Genomic DNA, 19904 nt, shown 5'->3' with positions numbered 1-19904 from the left:
GTGGGGGATTGAATGAGTGTGAATAGACAGTAAACTTGAAATGTCGAGCAATTTATCTTCTTTCTTACTTTCAAAGTCATTTTTCTAAATTTGAAGGACTGGAAGTGAAAATCCCATTTGTTCTTCCACAATCTCTACCGGCGTTCCACGTCCTCTCTGTTTCTCCGGCGAAATTCACGATCTCACCGCAATAAATCAAGTAAGTTCCCTTCGATTCCTGAAGGAAATCAAAATTGAAGAGACACGAAATTTGGGAATTTTCTGTATATTCATCAATATTGTATCTACCCATCTTATATACAAATACCTAACTAATAATCTATTAAAGAAAACAAAAATCCTACATATTTGTGCTATTCTCATTGGCTGAAAAAATAACAAACTAACTAAATTTGTTTTTATGTACAGGTGTTGTATATTGAGATATATGGTTCAGATTTGATCCATCAAGATTGCTTTCAATGGTTGTGATGTTATCTTGAACATCAATTGTTGTGATGTAATATGGGAAATCAATGGCTGTGATGCAACCTGTACATTATTTGGACACATAAATATCTTCTCTTCTTCTCCTGGAGACTTCTATGTCTCTGTCGGTTCAATGTCTTCTCTTTCTTCTTTGTTTTTCTCTTCATCTTCTTGAAGCTGTAGATTCTTCTTCAGAGATGGCTTCTTGCCAACAATTCCTCGTCTGCTGCTCCGATATTCCAAAATCCCTCAATTAAAGCCTTTTCCCAATTGTTTTTTAGTTACAAGTAGAGAATATCAGTGATGTTTGCCTGACACTTTTTCGCATTTCATAGAATACAAGTAAATTCTTACCTTCTAGTATTGGATCCTGAAATTGTACAGTTATGTTGCTCAAATCCTTCAAAAGTGATGCATTTTTTGATGAATTAGACACTCGAGCGTCAGATTCTGAACAACATAGCCTTCAAGATAGTTTTGTTACAATTGCTAATATTTTCACTGGACACTCCTTTTGTCTACTAGACTGCTAGTGCGGATTTGTGGACATAGAAAGAGGAATTTTCTCGAGTTGTCCTAATGATTAACTTATGCTGTGCTAACCATTAGGGGGGGGGGGGGAATGCTGCAAGGATATTGGAAAATAGTACACAGTGCTACATTGTTTAATAGCTATATCTAAGTTAAAGTAATAGTATTGGAAGTATTAAACCATATCTCTATTATGAAAATGTTGCTTTTGATCACAAATCACAACTGAGTTTTTGATTACTTGAACAAAAAAAGATTAAGCCATTCTGATCATTCCTACAGTTTTCTTACAACTTAGGGGGACAAGCTTTTGTTGATGAGTAGGGTTCAGCTCTGGCTCGAGCTGGTGAAAACGAATTTGGTCTATAGTTTATCAAATTCCAACCTCGTCCATGGACATGTCGCGTTCCCACTGTTCTCAACGTGAACTTGATGATGAATATGATAAAGATGAACAAAATGAGAGTGATATTCTCATAACCCTTTCCAAAGAAAAAGGTTGGATGACTGAGTATCTTTACCAATACAAGTCCTTTTGGTTTACTCCGGCAGCTATTAAAGGAGTTAAGAGGGCAAAACAATGCTTCAAAGCTCAACCCACAGATATTCTTCTATCTACTTCACCAAAATCAGGAACAACATGGTTCAAGGCCCTTATCTTTTCCCTCATGAATCGTGATCGATTCGATTTCTCTTCCCATCCTTTACTTACCAAGGGCCCCCATGAATGCATTCCCTTCTTGGAAGCCATCATACAAGATGAAACTTCCTACCAAGATTATCGAATTTCGTTTTCACCACGTTGCCTTTTTGCAACCCACATTCCTTACTCTTTGTTACCAGCATCAGTAATGTCTTCTGGTTGCAAAATTGTGTATGTTTTTCGCGAGGCCAAGGATGTTCTCGTTTCAAATTGGCATTATATGAAAAAGATAAGACTCAAAGAACTACCTTCTTTTCCAATCGAAGATGCGTTTGATCTGTTTTGCAAAGGGGTATCACATTATGGATCCTTTTGGGATCATGTCTCGGATTATTGGAAGGCAAGCTTGGAAAATCCAGACAAGGTACTTTTCTTGACTTACGAGGACATGAAGAAAGACCCCGTTGTTTGTCTTACCCAATTGGCCAAGTTCTTGGATAAGCCATTTTGCTTAGAAGAAGAGAGAGAAGAGGTTGTGCAGGGGATTGTAAGGCTTTGTAGCTTTGAGAATATGAGTAGTTTGGAAGTGAATCAGACCGGAGTGCAACATTTCAGTCCACAACTTGCTGTTGAGAACCGAAATTTCTTGAGGAAAGGTCAAGTTGGAGATTGGAGAAACCATCTGACGCAAGAGATGGCTGAACAGTTGGATGAAATCACTAGGCAGAAACTCTGTGGATTAGTTTGATGGGAAGTTTGCTTGTCGATGCAATACCCTATAGCACCAAGGCATATGTACGTTAGTGATCTACTGTCTCTACTCTATGTATAGTCCCGAAGCATGTATTGTTAATCAAAACATATGCAAATGTAATTATTCTTCGGTTGGTGTAATTGTCAAGTGATTTTATCCCGTTGGACTTTCATTCCCAAAAAATAACTTCACACATTAATTGTAGTAACAAAAATGAATGACTTGATGAGATTTTGGTACATGAACCTTAGTTATTTGGTTATTGTGCTCTTGTTGTGGTTCATTAACTATTACTCTTTTAGTTCACTTTTATTTGTTCATTTTGGATTTTGCAAGTCTTTTAAAAAAATGATTAATATGATTATATTACCACAATACTCATATTAATTGTCGTATAGTCTTAGATATTAGAAATGATCTAGAGTGAGTAATTAATGTGGAGAGTAAAATAATTTTTTTTATTGATATGTTAAAAGTGATAAAGTAAAAGTTAACTGAATTACAAGTTTGTCAAGTGCTTACTTTGCGCGAGACTCGGGATGGGAAAAGGTTAGTTAGGACTAACGAAATTCTTCTCATCATATGATGGAGTGCAATTCAAGAAAGGAAAAAGCTTTTAAAGGATGGATAAAGACACTATCTCCATTAAAAAAAAAATATAATAGGGAAAAAAAGAAATTCGGAGTCAAAAGAGTTAATTATTTTTTAAAAAATTAAAATGCACAAAGGGCCACTTATATTTTTATTTAATCAAAATGGATAAATCGTTGGGCTTCGAGAGAGTTGTCCTAAGTTTAACTAATGGCCAAATGTCGGTTTATCTATTTAATTTTTTTTAAGTAAGTCGTTGAGCTTTCAGCGACTTACCTTAATTACCTTAATTTTTTTATAGTGTATCACTAAAATTTGAATAACAATTATTTATGTGACTTTTAACTATTTATTAAAAATTAATTAAGAAGGTGTTTGGATTGACTATTTTTAATTGACTTATAAGTTAAAAAATTGAAAACACTAAATAAAAATCAGCACCAAAGTGATTTTAATAAGAACAATTTGATAAACATAATAAGATATTCTCTTATTTTTTAAACTTCGTATCTGATCAAATAATGTCGGAAAAATTACAACAAAGAGAAGTATAACTTTTAAGATCGAAATTGCATGTCTAAAAACAAAAATTTCTAAAACTTCAAATCAATAGAGAAGGCCAAACGGGTTAAGTTCAAACACGAGAAAAATAGTTTCACTGTGCGGGTTGGGTTGACTTCTCCGATTGGAAGAAGCCCATTTGTTTGTTCCACTATCTCTCCCGGCTGAACTTCGTGTCCTCTCTCCGGTGAACATCACGATCGTTCTGCTAAAAAATTAACAAGTAAGTTTGCTTTTTCTGATGAGAAAATAGCCTTAAATCCTTTCCAAATTGCTTTTAATTAGTAGTAGAAAATATATGAGTGCATTTTGAATGTCTGACAATTGTTCCATTTCATAGTTAAGTCCCGGTTTGTTAGATTGGGTTACAGTCCCACAATGGATCGGTGGTCTATTTATATGGACTTGGACAATTCTTCTCAATAAGCTAGCTTTTTTTGAGGTGGAGTAAAGTAGAGATTTTTAGTTGTGGATCCTGAAATTATTGGACCTTCTGGTCACAAATGTTTTGACTGAACATTTCTTATTGCATTCTTAAATCATATCAGTTACGAGAATTTTGATTCAGATCACAACTGAGTTTTGATTGCTGTGACTCAATCTGGGTTTGGTATAGAGTTATATCAAATTTCGTCTTCCTCCATGGATATGTTACGTTCTCAACGTGAACTTGATGATGAATACATGAAAGATATCGAAATGGCAGTGATATGCTCATAAGCCTTCCCAAAGGAAAAGGATGGATCATTGCATGGATGAGGTTTTCTCAAAATGATATAAATGAGCCAATTTTTTAACGAATAACATAAATGAGCCTTATCTCAAAGTTCGCTGGTATATTTAAACTTTTTTCCTATAATATTGGCATATTTAAACTTTTTTCCTATAATATAATACTATCAAGGGCATATCTGTCAATTAACAAAAAGAATCCAGCTTCAAGCAGATGAGAGAATGTTAAACTTCTGAAAAAGTCATTCAAGTTGAGCAAAATTACAATAACCACGTGGTTTCCACACAGAGTCAAAAAATCTTGTATACGTCTGCAAATGTGGGCTTAACTCTCGTCTTCTAATTTATGACCATGTTTTTTAAGCTACAACACATTCCAATAATGGAGGAGCTTTTATAGATTGACAATAATGCCCTTGGTCGTTCCAAGGATTCACCTTTCTATCTTATAACTAGATCCCAACAATTTGAGAGAGCTGGGAAGTCTAAAGCTTTCATTTTGTTGTCGATTTTCTTTGTTATCTTTTAAATAAAATAACAAGATTTTTAGTAAGAAGCTAAACAACAAATTGAAAAATGTAAAAGATAATTGCCCTACTTTCCGGATTGCATTGCCAAGTCTTTCCATGAGAAACACAGTAATCTACAAAGATTCCTCTTCAAGACCACGACCTACCCCGCCTTCTACCAATTTAATTGGAAGTGTTGGACTGTACAACTTGATTCACCTTCAGGCAACTATCAAAAAGGGAAGAATAGCCTATGTTCCAAAGAGCTAGAACTGATTTAGATTCAGGCAACTATTTTAAAAAAAAAAAGCAGATGAAGATGATTTCTTGTCGTCTTTTTCATAAGAATTACTCTAAGCTTATATTACTCCTAGCTATCAACCAAAAAATTTCATAAGCTTTGAAGTTTGTTTTTACTTCAGTCAAATGTATTCTTCAATGTAAGCATAAAACTATTAGCGTGGGTAAAGGTATCTTAAAATATTGACACAGATTGACTGTTAAATTGCACAAGTTGTGACGCTGACATACATATAAAGATGGTTCTATTTCAGCATGTTGCTGGTTATGCTATCCTGTGAAGAAGTGGGGATGCTTTCCTGGCATAATTATAGAAAACTTTTTGAGTCCCCTAATTTTTATTTAGTTATTAGTATTAAAATCACCTGCAATCAACCAAGATGGTCTATTAATGTGATCGATAGACGTTAACTTTAGAGATAATTTTGAACTCCTTGGCTTTCTAGTCTACAGTTTCTTTCCCCACAAAGAATAGAAAACTAAGCAGAACAATGCCTAGATCAAACAATGAACTGATGAACATATATAAGGGATTAGATTGATATTGACAGTTATTTTGTTTCTTTTCTTGATTCGATGTGGATTATTAATTGATGGGTTAATCTTGTAAAGTGAAGTGCCAGAAAAAATATTTTTTTTGAGTCTCTGTATTAATACATGATGAGAAATGTAAGTTCTAAAATCAAAAGTTGTAGCTAAAGCACGTCATTTCAACGCAACAAAAATCAATCAATCTAATGAATATTTCTTTTTAATACTTTCTAGATATAAATAATTTACTTTTTTTAAAAAAAAATTCGTCCCTATGTTTAAAAGAGAATGGTTGACTTTGAAATACTATGGATGGATGAAATAACTTATCCCATATTAGTGATTTATGCCTCTTCTACATTGGACCTCTCAAAATGCGATTTCAGCTTGAATAGTTCCTTCAAACCAAGCGAACCACAGGTTCGATCTTTGTTGCCTTTAATTAATTTAAAGTTGATCTGTCTATTATATCACATACATTACCGGTACTGGCAATATCGACTTTCAAGTATTCCATCTATTCTACTTATATTAGGGAAATGCTTGCAGTAGCAGTACTATGAAATAAATTGAGCCACATTATTCTTACCTACCCTTGTGACATGTCAATATTAATCTCAACACTCCCTCGATGGTATTAATCATAAAATGATATTAGCACTCTCTTTATCACCCTGTTGGTGCAATGAAAGAGCAGCACCAGTCATTTCGATAAATTTATATGATATAAAATAGCATTTTCATTACTATGTAATGAGTGAAAAAAGTTCATAATATTTTCATCATAATAAATGAGCATTCAAACTTCTTTACTCTCCGCAAATCATAATAAGTGAGCATCAACTGCTGTATTACATAAGAAATAGACAACTGCATATACCAATTAAGAAGCTTGGCATATATTTCTTGTTTAAATTTTTTATTGTAATCTCGAGTAGTCCAAGTCTTTGACTGTAACTATTCAGTATGGACTGTGTCAACATGATGATCATTATGTACAACCAATATGAAGATTATAATTTAAGGAACAGTGAAAAATAAATGAAAATATTAGTAAGATGCTTTTCTAACAAAAGGAAGTTGTGGCAGTTCGAAAAAGGAAAAATATGTCAAAGATTAAGAGCTCTTTAGTTAAACGACACCCAGTAAGTAGAAAATGCTGGGAACCCTTCCTAGTACATATATATATGGTGGCATCAGGTGGGTAATGCCTCCCAATATTAGGATCTTGTTGGAGAGTTGACATTGTTTGACAATGGCACATAGTTACCTCATTTTGCATTTTCTTTATAATTTGACTGAAAAAGAATAAGGTTCAATATATGTGCAGGAAGAATCTGATATTTCTTGCAATACAGCAGGAAGTGTAAGCCCATGCCTTGTACCCATGCTTTCTATTGAATGAATAGAGGGTTCATGTGAACCACTGGAGTATATTTCTCTCTTCTCTCTTCGTTGAGTCTTTGTGATATCAAGTGATCGTAAGCAGCCACCTGGCAGTTGTCATCGCGGTGGTTACAGGAGTAGCCGCCATCTTTGTGTAACCACAATTTGGATTGTTATTAACATTGGATGCACCAGGAGAACAGTAAGGAGAGAGTTGTCTTTGTTGGGGAAGCCATTGTGTCAAATTTCTTCTGCACAACAGAAGATAAACATAACTGCTTTCACCGAGTGTTCAGTTTACTGCATGATGGCTTTAACAAAATAAGGATATCCTGAGAACAAACCTTGATTCCATTCATATCGACTGCACCTCCAGACAAGCTCCCTGACCCCAGAAGCTATCCTCGTCATTGACAAAACTCCCTCACACAATTCACCCTTGTTCTGAATTGCGTCACTGTAATCCTTCTCTAGGTTACTTATACTTGACGATAGAGACGATTCTTCCAGTAAATTTTCAAAATAGGTCAAACCATCTGCACCAAACATCCTAACTTTCAGAAAAAAAGCAATTAACTAAAGCAAGAGATTGCTGATGTCGAGACAAACCTGTGTCGATGTTGTCCAGGTTCTCTGCCCGCATTCTGAAGCCAAACAAGGTTTCTTCTTCAACTTTCCTGTTATTAGATTACTAACTTTATCGTGGGTCTCCCTTAAGTCATCTATTGAGGTCTGATAAATGCTGCTTAATGAAACAAGCAAATCCACTTTGCCTCCTTTCTTAACTGTAAGAAAATCAGCTTTAGTATAAGGCCAACACCATCACAGATCTCCACACAGATAAGTTGAAGATGTACTGGACCAAAACCCCAACTCTCTTAATGCAAAATATGAAAAGATAATTACCAAATCGCGGGGAGTCATTGATGTTGAAATTTCTGAAGCGGACAGGCACATGTATTATTAAGATTGCCTGCACCATGGTTTATTAAGCTCAGCTAGTTTAAATGCCAAGTGTAGTTGAAGTATGCACTTTGGTGAAGAAAATGTGCAGATGAACAATAAACCCACTGGCCTCATAAATTATCAATTATGAAAAGAAATGATGTTTCCATAGAGTTCCACCTTAAGCACATTAGTGCCTGTACTAAACAATTACGTGACGCTAAGCACCAAACCTAAAGTGCGCCTAGCTTCATGACTTAAATGCACCTTTACAACATTGCACACACGTTGTACAGAATTTATAATCAGCATGCCCAATACAACATGCACAGATAACAAAATAAATCAGACAGAACCCAAGCAATCAACTAAATGGTATAGAAACTGACCAGCACAGAGACTAAACCAGTTGTGCATGTCGCAAGGTCCTTGAAGCGGCTGAATACATGTTCGCGAAGTGAAGGAAAAGAAACCATCCAAAATGATAATATTGTGGCAAGATGGTAGTCGAATTAGAAGTAGCAGACTGCTTGTCTTCATTGCTATCGCTTGACAAAAACAGTTCCTGGTATGCGAGCTTGTAGTACCTAAATGCAGTAAATACGTTATCAAATGTACCACAAAAAGCTACATCCCGTGTATTAAAGGAATGAATACCAGGATAATGTCAGACATAAAGAAACAAGAAATGAGAGAATTACTTGTCCTACCAAAACAGCTTTAAAAGGCATAAAACAAACAAAAAAAATTGTCTAGACTCATCCTACCAAAACAATTTTAACAGGCATTAAACAAGGACATAAGAGCATAGCCAACAATTTGGAAAATTGCAACATAATAAGCAAAAGATTCAATTCAATTCATGATCGTAAAGATTAATAAAGCATCCAATGATATGACTGACTAAAACATTAAACACATTGCTAAGTTTCTCAGTTAAGAAGGTTAGTCTCCTAAGCTGCTGTTAGGAAGATTAAGGAGATTGACAAGCTAGCTTGCTGACACGTTTCATTATTCCAAAAAGGTTCACATATCTGACTATTCTTTTTCTCTAGCCTGAAGAAAAAAATTAATAAAAAAGGCTGAAGAAGAGATGGTCATTACAGAGTATTTCAAATTATGTACAAGAAGAAAAAAAACACAAGTACAGTTTTTTTAAAGGAGAACTTACATGCACATACAAAAACACTAAATCATAGGAGAACAAGTAAGAGGTTGAGGCTTACAATAAATCAATATAGAGTATTCACCATAAGGCTGACATCTTGACTTGTCTCTAAGAAATTTCTAGTTTTCTCTCCCTCCTTGAGTTCCCTTATAGATCATCTCTAAAGCACTCTCCTCCATAGATGGTAACCATCAAGTTTGACTACCTCTGGTTTGAGGTTTTCTGCCTATTTTCAGATGTTTTTTGCGTTGTCCAATTATTTTTGTTACTGAATGAATAGAAGTCTGTAACTTACAAATTTGGGCTCTATTTTCTCTGTTAGTGCCATTAAATTAGCATTCCGAAACACTTATAAAATTACCATATGCCATAACACTATTTTCTTTGTTCATACAATCATAAAAATTTCAACACCAAAACAGTGATCAAGTTTAATCCAAAACATCATTATAAAAATTAAAAATAAAACTTAAACTAAATAATTGAGAGTTTCTTGTACTAATTCAAGATCACATTTAAGTTGCGTCGGAAGTTGATCTTTCCTTGCTAGCATAGCTTTACTAAGATGTTGAATCTTGTAATTATGTGAACCTTTTGCTCGCATGATCTCGATCATACAGGATTGCAGCATTAGAAAAATATAATTAGACTTTTCTTTTGAAAAATCTTCATATGATTTTGTAACTGCTTTGACAAGATCGTCAATACCTTTAGGACTCTCCTTTTGCTGTAGAGATTGAATAGCTCTGAAATATCCAAGGTCTAATACATTTAAATCCGAAGAATTAGGTGGTTAACACATCAAGAGGATATCGAATCCATCTTGTGTGGCTGCTCGGAAAAATTCTTCATCATTAGGTTGAACATGTGTTTGTGCATTATCTTGTTGTATGAATATTGGAGAATTTGAATCTCCTCTCGGCCATTTTGCCTTGATAGCAGGAGGAACTTTCTCGATCAAGTATGATCGTGAAACTTCTTTGGTTATTGAAGTTATTGATTTTGTCTAGCCTGCAACTCTATTTACACTAGCTCTTCTAACTCGTTTTTGTTTCACAAATGAGAACATCCCAATTTTTTCGGAGAATGTTTCTATTGCATGTCCATCAAATCTAGGACAAGCTACAGCAACTAAAAACGTAACTTTCTCGATGAAATTTTTGCTCTTAGTAGTACGTATTGGATCTTCTTCATCCGACAATAAATAATATATCTCAATTTTTTTGGTCATATAAAATCTCTTCTCGTCGATATGGACCACATTATACATGAAAGTGAAAACTGGATCATGTGGTATGCTACCACCATCAAGCATAGATATGCAAAATTGCAATCGACTTATTTTGTTTTCATCTTTCAAATAAGGCTTTATGGCATTAGAATGTCTTCGTATATCTCCCGACTTTAAACGCCTAAACAAAGTGGTACGACTCATATTCATGGCACAAGCTAGTGATTATAGAGTCGTCCGCTTCCGTAAAGAAATTTGGGGAAAGATATTGTCATCCATATCAATTCTCTTACGACCACAATTCTTCACTTTTCTACTATATATACTGCTAGGAGCGCCTTCACCATAGTTTTATTGTCTCCAAATGTGCTGAATTGTTTGGATAGAAGTTGAAAAATGTGATGCCACCATCTTCGTCACTCCTCTTTTAAGTTTTCCATCAACACTTTTTCGCAGCAACATTTCATATATTGCAGTACGTGTAAAATTGCTCAACATTTTAACACTTCCTAATGGCTGGGATAGCTCTTCAATTGCATCTACTTAAACAAAAGGAAAAAAAAGTTAAGCTATTAATCAAAAAGAAAAAAGACAAACAGAGCAAAAACAATCAAGTCCACTTTTCAAGCAATGATCACATTATTAGAAGTAAACTATTTTAGCATATTGAAAATAGATAGGAGTGATAAAACTTATTTACCACCATTTAGATTTGACTCTTCCTGTGATTCTTGCAATGCGACATCAAGTTGTGTATCCATGTTCAAGTCAGGAATTGTATGTTCATCATCGTTGTTATTTGTTGATACATTAAGGTTAGGAAGTTCATTAGTATCACATTCAAATGGAATATAAAGATCAAGTTGTATTGTATCCATGTTTAATTCCACATTAAGGAAATTAATTTTTTTTATAGGATAAATATTGGAGGGAATTTAATATTTAAAATTTTGGCTCCATGTTAATTTTTGTTTTAACTTTTTAAGTAGAATATTTTTGATTGAATTTGCAAAGCATTGTTTTAAAATTTTCTTTTTAAAAATTTATCTCCAAGTACAAAATTTTCACCAGAAAAATAAGAGTCAAATTTAAATTTTGCTTTAAAATCAGAAGCTTGATGCTTACATTGGGAATCAAATGGACTTCTTAACTTCTATTAATAATAGTAGTAATTATTATAGGTAAAATACAAACTTTTTTGAGTAATGGCTTAGGAATAAACAAAAGGGTAATATAGAAAAATATTGTTCAAATTTTGTCCTTAAATGATTTTCTTAATATATGTGTATTAGCTTAGAAATTCAGATAAAAAATCTAGCTTCAAGCAATTGAGAGAATGCTAAATTTTTGAAAAAGCCATTAAAGTTTCAGTTGTTATAAAACAAACTAAACTTACAAAATTAATAAAAAGGAGAGATAATAGGAGAAAGAGAGAGAGTTAAGAGGATTCTACATATCTGTGTATATATATTCTCTGATTTCCAAGGCTATTTATAGCTAAGGAAATCAGATGATAGGTAAGAGAGAAATGACAATTTGCCATTTAGTGGGTTCCACTAATGAAAATGGAACATCCACTATGTTTTGTCTTAACATTCCCCCTTGGATGTCCACTTATAATGTGCCTCATTAAAATTTTTACAAGAAACAATATACATAGTTATCCTGAACACCCATATATTTTGTGCCTCGTTAAAACCTTATTAGTAAAAACCTAGTGGAAAAGAGTATACATATCTGATAATACGCCTTGAGTGCTGCCTCATTAAAACCCTTACCAGAAAAATCTAGTGGGACAAAATCTTGGTTAAGGGAAAAAGAGTACAACGCGTATTTTACTCCTTATAATGAAAACTTCATTTGATATTTTGGAGATAACGTATTCTTATCTTATATCTTAGTGTCTCAAAAGTTAATGTTGGTATTGCCTTTGTGAATAAACCTACAAGATTATCACTCGAACGAACTTGTTGTACATCAATATCACCATTCTGTTGGAGATCATGTGTGAAGAATAATTTTGGTGAAATATGTTTCATTTTGTCTCCTTTTATGAAGTCACCTTTCAATTGAGCTATGCACGCGACATTGTCTTCAAATATAACTGTGGGTACTTTGACATCATTTTCCGGGTCGCATCTTTCTTTGATGAACTGTATCATCAATCTCAACCACACGCATTCTCTACTTGATTCATGAATTGCTATTATTTCAGCATGATTTGAAGAAGTAGCAACAATAGACCGCTTTATAAATTGCCACGATATAGTAGTTCCTCCGTATGTAAATAGATAGCCTATTTGAGATCGAGATTTATGTAGGTCTAATAAATAACCTGCATCTGCATAACCAATAAGGTTTGCATAACCTTTGTCAGTATAAAACAAACTCATATCAATGGTACCCTTTAGGTATCTCAAAATATGCTTGATACCGTTTCAATGTCTTCGCATTGGGGATAAACTATAAACTTGCCAGCAAATTATCAAAAAATGTTATATCAGGTCTGGTTGGGTTAACAAGATACATCAGTGCACCAATAGCATTGAATATGGTACTTTAGGACCAAGAAGTTCTTCATTCTCTTCTGGAGGTTGAAATAGATCTTTTTCCACCTCAAGTGATCGAACAACTATTGGAGTACTTAATGGATGTGCTTTGTCCATGTAAAATTGTTTTAAGATTTTCTCAGTATAAGCAGATTGGTGGATAAAGACCCCGTCTGCTAAATGTTCAATTTGCAGATCTAGACAAAGTTTTGTCTTTCTAAGGTCTTTCATCTCAAATTCTTTCTTTAGATATTCAATCGCCTTTTGGACCTCTTTAGGGGTTCCAGTGAGATTTATGTCATCAACATAAATGGCAAGTATAACAAACTCTGATTTCGTTTTCTTAATAAAAACACATGGACAAATGACATCATTTATATAACCTTTATTTATCAAGTATTCACTAAGGCAATTATACCACATACACCCTGATTGTGTCAGACCATATAATGATCTTTGCAATTTGATTGAGTACATCTCTCGAGACTTAGTACATGCTTCAGGCAATTTTAATCCTTCTGGGATTTTCATGTAAATTTCATTATCAAGTGAACCATATAGGTAAGCTATAACTACATCCTTTAGATGTATTTCAAAATTTTTATGTACAGCTAGATTGATGAGGTATCGAAAAGTTATTCCATCCATAACAGGTAAATATGTTTCTTCATAGTTGACCCCGGGTTTTTGAGAGAATCCTTGTGCAACAAGGCGTGCCTTGTATCTTACAATTTCATTTATCTCATCTCGTTTTTGCACAAAAAAACTCATATATTATAGTAACATTTGCTTTTCTTCTAATCAAGTAGGAAAACTATTTTTCGTCTTTAAAAATGGCATGAGTTGTTCCACTATCAATTGCACAAATATCCTCGTGATTGATCATTGATCCAAATAAAATTTGAGGCATATCTATATTTTTCTTCAAAAAAATAATAAAGTAAACATTATAATTAAAATATGGCTCATTATACAAATTTTATTTATTTACATAAAGTAGAAAAATATAAACATATGTTTTAGTACATACAAATAAAAAGAAAATTATTTAAATATTATTAGGCTTATCAATATTTATATTTTCTTCTAAAAAATTAAAGAAATCAGCTACATCCAGACGCATAGGCTCAATATTATCTTCAGAGATAAAGATTGTCTCTGGATTATTTTTTGCCCTCTTTAAGGATGCCTTATATAGCTGAACTAGACATTTTGATGACCGGCAGATCCGTGATCAGTGCCCCATACCTCCACATCTATGACGTATACTTTCTGAATTTTTCTTTAGTATAACTTCTTGCTTTTCACTCTTCTTTTTCTAATGCTGATTATTTCTCTGTGCCAGCCGAACATCATGATTATAATTTTTTTTCGACCACTACCATGACCACGACTGGGGCCATACCTCTTTCTCGTTGGTTATAGTTTGTCGGATTCATTTCAGAAAGTGGCAAAGAACCAACGGACCGACTATCATAATTTTTCATTAACAGTTCGTTATGGGGTTCAACAATAAAAAGATGAGAAAGTAATTCATAATATTTTTTAAAACTCTTTTAGTGATATTGCTGTTGCAGGAGCATATTCGCGGATGAAAATGTGGAGTATATTTTTTTTAAGTTTGTCTTGCTCAGTGATTTCTTCTCCGCATAAATTTAACTAAGCTATAATTTTAAACAAGACAAAATTATATTTAGTTATATTTTTTAAATCCATTAATCTCAGATTTAGCCAATCATGATGTGCATGTGAAAGGATGACCAACTTCAGGTGGTCATATCTTTCTTTTAAATTCTTCCACAGTTTGAATATGAGGTACTGTAATTTTAACCTCTCGTCAAGATGGTGGCGGAAAAATATCATGGCTTTGACACGGTCTTGACTAGATGTCCTATTGTCATCTTTGATTGTGTCTGCCAGAGCCATCGATTCTAGGTGTATTTCGGCATCTAATGCCCATAATGAGTAACCTTTTTCAGATATATCAAGAGCAACAAATTCAAGTTTAGAAATATTAGACATTTTTAAAAAATAAAAATTCTTACCCTTTTGTTACTTTTTAAAAATAGCTCAAACTGATGGAGACTCGTGCTTATAACGTGTTATAAAATAAACTAAACTTAGCAAATTAATAAGAAAGAGAGATAATAAGAGAAAGAGAGAGAGTTAAGAGGATTCTGCGTAGCTGTGTATATTCATTCTCTGATTTTCAAGGTTATTTATAGCCAAAAAAAATGAGATGATAGGTAAGAGAGAAATGACAATTTGTCATTTAATGGGTTCCATTAATGAAAGTGGAACATCCACTATGTTATGTCCTAACATCAGTAAATTATTAAAATAAGATTTTAATTACAAATCCTAACATATTAAAAATATTTTGAATGAGAGTAATTTTTATTTATTTTATCTTGTATTTACTGTATTTTAAGAGAGAGAAGCGGTTTGATTTAGTTTTTCTTTTCGAAAATTATGGCTATTAATTAGCATCATATTACATTTTAGGGAATCATGAGCATGTCTTCCAATTTTTAAAAAGGAAAAGAAATTCTTCACTCTCTCTCCTCATAATTTTCCCAAAAACCTGATATTCATCTTCATCTCTCTTAATTTGTTTTTATTTGTCTCTCCCTATAGTTCTTATCAGGTTAATCGTGTGTTTCAATTATATTTTGTGTGAAATTCTTTGATTCATAACTCTCCATTATTGATTTTGCTATTTTTTTTGGATTTTCTTCAATTTCATTTCGGAGATTTCTTTTTTCAAATAATAGAGCAATTTTTATTTTTGATAACTAACACTAACAATATTATTAATCACCAATGTTCAAAAGTTACCGAGGGCCAAATCAAAGACCAAAAGTAAACAGATAGAGCTGGAACATACTAGAAATTAGCTTTTTGATCGTTTTTTATTGGATATTTTCATTAAATTTTTAGAAAATGCCTTGTGAAATTTATTTGGTATTAAAATGTCTATTTTGTGTTCTATATCTTGAATGATATAATTACGTAAAATGATCATATTATAGTGTTTTTATTAGTGTAAAGTATGCAATACGCCTCTAACTTCTTGAGTTTATATTGGGTATGCATAAATATCATTATTTTTGTTACGTTTGCTATTGATAAAACAAGTAGCAGTACGGATCTAGGGGGCAGGAGGGGGTTTACTCGAACCCCTCGGCAAAAATAACACTGTATATATAATATAGATTTTCATATTTACGTAGATATATTAATTTTGAACTCCCAAAATAATAAATAAAATGTAGCTCAATGGTAAAGGCCCTTTCATTGCATCTTTGTGTTCAAGGTTCAAATTCCACCAACTACTTTACTTCTTTCATTTAGCTTTTATTAATTTTTTTCCATTTATTTTTAACATTTAACTTTTGTCATTTTTTTCATTTAATTTCCGAAACAGCCACGAGACTACTACCCAACTATGATTATTTTTTTAAAAAGAAAGTGCTGGAATAGTGAATTAGAGACTTGTAACCCCCAAAACCAAACTTTTTTCGAATCCTCTGAGTGAAAATTCTGGATCTGCCACTGATAATATGACATGTAAACTGCTACTCGAACACAACCTTAGCCCCCTTAGCTCTCCTTAGCTCTCAAACACAACCTTACCCCCCTCGATATCACTCAAGACAACTTACTCTATTCTACCATCCTTGATGAGTGCAGGTTTCTAATGTTGCAGCTGAGAGCAGCACTACCAACCCACATCCTCAGGGAGCAGAATAAAGTGCCTGACATGCTAAGCAAGGAAGGAGTAAAGTCCACCTCTTTTGCAAGACCCCCCATTTTGATTGTTCCACCTGTGTATGCAGCTAAGACAGTGTAGACAGACACAATTAAAACTATGTACTCTGAAAAACTCTCTACATGTAATAGTCACGTACTAAGCCACAATATGGCACAAACTCTCACTAATACCACTTCTCCAAGCGGAACTCTTTTGCACTAATCTATTATATATAATATGCCACTTTATAACCAAAAAAAGAAGAAGATGAATGTCAATAGAAAAGCATTTAGTTTATGGAGTTGTTATTCAAATGCAATTTGTATAAACATTGATTGCAAAAAGATTACTTTATCAAAAAGAAGGTTACCAGCTTTTATACCATTTTCATACACTACGAAATACGTATAGGACTGCATCATTTAGGATTAACATCTTATATATACAAATTTCATAAATCTTAAAATCTATTTTTTTAAAAAAAATAAATAAATCAAGGTTACCAGTTTATATACAATTTTCATACTAAATAGAATGAGTATATATCTTGTTACATATCAATTCTTACAGTAACCAACAGAAATATCATTTACTGTATGTAATGAGTATATGATATGATTTTCAAAATTAACTTTAACTAATACTATTAAAATCAATTTATATATCAATTTCATACATTAAATATATAAAAAAAAATTAGTACCTCAATGCATATAATTGCTATTTGATATAAATGACAAAGAAACAACAATGAGAAATTCCATGAAGTTAAAATTTTGACTTCACCTCTCATACCAATAGTTTCATTGTCATGTGGTCTTCATTCTATCTCCACGCTAAGAAAAAAGTGAATAATAGAAAAAAATACACAATTACTAAAAATTTTACAATACGATAGGAATTTTAGTTGGATTTTAAAAGTAATTACCATGATAAATAATGCGGACTGATAATTCAATAATTGGATAAAATTGTTATATATTAGTTAGAGAAAATCGAGAGAGATGAGGATGAATATCAGATTTTTGTGAAAAGTATGTGAAAAAAAAGAGAGAAAATCAGGGGATTGATCAACCAATTGAGAAATAATAAAAATTATTTTTCAGAAGCAAAAAGTTATTATTTTCTTAAAAACACTTGTTTAATAAGTAATTTTTGAAAAAAAACACACAGTAGCAGCTTTTTAAAACTTTGGTCAAATATTAATTGCCGCTCAAAAATATTTTTAAAATTTATTAATCAAATATAAATTACTTTTTACCGAAAAATATATTTCAAAATAGAAAGATTTTAGAAGTTTGATGAAACTGACGGTAAAACAGATACTCTCTTCATTTATTTTTAGTTATCATAGTTTTTTTTTGAAAATCAAACAATATAAACTTTTACTAACATTTTAAAATTTAATTTTTTATTATATTGATATAAATTTTTTTTACAATTTATAGTACTTTTCATATAGTTTTTAGATATATAATTATTTATTTTAAAATATCGAATTAATGTAACTAATTTAGTTAAATTAAAAAGGAACAGGAGCGAGTAGAAGGTACAGTAATACAGTAGGGGTGTGTATCGGTCAATTCGATTTTAAGTATTATCGGTTCGATTTATCGGTTTTCAACTTTTAAAAACACTAAACCGATAACCAAATCGATAAGATATTTGTTATCGATTTTCGATTTATTAGTTTTGAATCTTTAACGGTTCGATTTTTGATTTAACCAATAAGAAAATGCTTTCAAAACAAATATACGACTTCTCTTACAATTTTTGAAAATCTTAAACATTATTGAAAAAGGAAAAAGAGTTTCTTAAGGAAAATATTCAAATGCTCATTAGATTTACCCCCAATTAGGATGAAATAATTTCCTAATTCTTTTACCAGCAAAGTCGAATTTACCAAAGAAGTCGAGTTTTTTGAGAAAGTGGGCACGGAGAAGAGGAGAAATCAGAAAAGGGAAGAAGAGAAGTAAAAAAAAGAGTGAAATTAGACTCACAATTCACAATCCTAGTTGTCGTCTAGCCCTTGCCGTCGTCGTTGCAACTTGCAAACCATAGCCGCCGCCGTTTTTAGTTTTTGAGTTTTGACGTTGTGAACCTAAAACGGCAAAGCCTAAAGGGTAAATATAGTGATGTGTGAATTGTATAGAGCACTAATAGTATGATATAGTAATTTTTTTATTTGATAGTTGTGTATGAGTAAATATTAAAATATAGTAAATTATTATAGTCTTAATGGGTTATCGATTTACTCAATAAACCAATATTGAAAAGTCAATACCAAATCGATAATCCAATAATTTTTTTTATAAAATCATTAAATAACCGTTAACCCAATAACAATAAACCAATAACACTTTTTTTGATTCGATTTATCGATCGGTTCGATTTTTGCACAGCTCTATGGTGGAGGCGTGTGGCTCACACCAAGCAGATGAGTAAGTACATCTCTAATTCAAACTTTTATAAGTTGAAGCTGATGCGTAGGTACATCTCTAATTCAAGCTTTTATAAGTTGAAGCAGATGAGTAGGTACATCTCTAATTCAAGCTTTTATAAGTTGAAGCTAATGAGTAGGTACATCTCTAATTCAAGCTTTTATAAGTTGAAGCTGATGAGTAGGTACATCTCTAATTCAAACTTTTATAAGTTGAAGCTGATGAGTAGGTACATCTCTAATTCAAGCTCTTATAAGTTGAAGCAGATGAGTAGGTACATCTCTAATTCAAGCTTTTATAAGTTGAAGCTAATGAGTAGGTACATCTCTAATTCAAGCTTTTATAAGTTGAAGCTGATGAGTAGGTACATCTCTAATTCAAGCTTTTATAAGTTGAAGCTGATGAGTAGGTACATCTCTAATTCAAGCTCTTATAAGTTGAAGCAGATGAGTAGGTACATCTCTAATTCAAGCTTTTATAAGTTGAAGCTGATAAGTAGGTACATGTCTAATTCAAGCTTTTATAAGTTGAAGCAGATGAGTAGGTACATGTCTAATTCAAATTTTTATAAGTTGAAGCTGATAAGTAGGTACATGTCTAATTCAAACTTTTATAAGTTGAAGCTGATGAGTAGGTACATCTCTAATTCAAACTTTTATAAGTTGAAGCTGATGAGTAGGTACATCTCTAATTCAAGCTTTTATAAGTTGAAGCTGATGAGTAGGTACATCTCTAATTCAAGCTTTTATAAGTTGAAGCTGATGAGTAGGTACATCTCTCATTCAAGCTCTTATAAGTTGAAGCAGATGA

At 32.6% G+C, this 19904-nt stretch overlaps 1 protein-coding gene across 2 annotated transcripts; it reads left to right on the top strand.

Moving 5' to 3' along the window:
• Positions 1 to 2658, top strand: LOC129896860 (flavonol sulfotransferase-like). Of its 2 annotated transcripts, none has more exons than XM_055972842.1 (2): positions 1 to 199; positions 1298 to 2658. In XM_055972842.1, exon 2 carries the CDS (start codon positions 1392 to 1394, stop codon positions 2388 to 2390), a length of 999 nt encoding a protein of 332 aa, XP_055828817.1. In that variant the 5' UTR covers positions 1 to 199; positions 1298 to 1391; the 3' UTR covers positions 2391 to 2658. The 2 variants fall into 2 exon arrangements, with proteins under 2 accessions (XP_055828817.1, XP_055828816.1); XM_055972841.1 differs by having other exon boundaries at positions 1282 to 2658.
• The last annotated feature ends 17246 nt before the right edge of the window (positions 2659 to 19904 follow it).

Source organism: Solanum dulcamara, chromosome 7 (assembly GCF_947179165.1).
Source record: "Solanum dulcamara chromosome 7, daSolDulc1.2, whole genome shotgun sequence".
NCBI lineage: Eukaryota > Viridiplantae > Streptophyta > Magnoliopsida > Solanales > Solanaceae > Solanum > Solanum dulcamara.
This window is presented reverse-complemented; position numbering and strand designations above follow the sequence as displayed.

Bases quoted from the DNA above. Each gene is read 5' to 3' on its own strand.
- LOC129896860 (XM_055972842.1), top strand. From the start codon at position 1,392: ATGGACATGTCGCGTTCCCACTGTTCTCAACGTGAACTTGATGATGAA.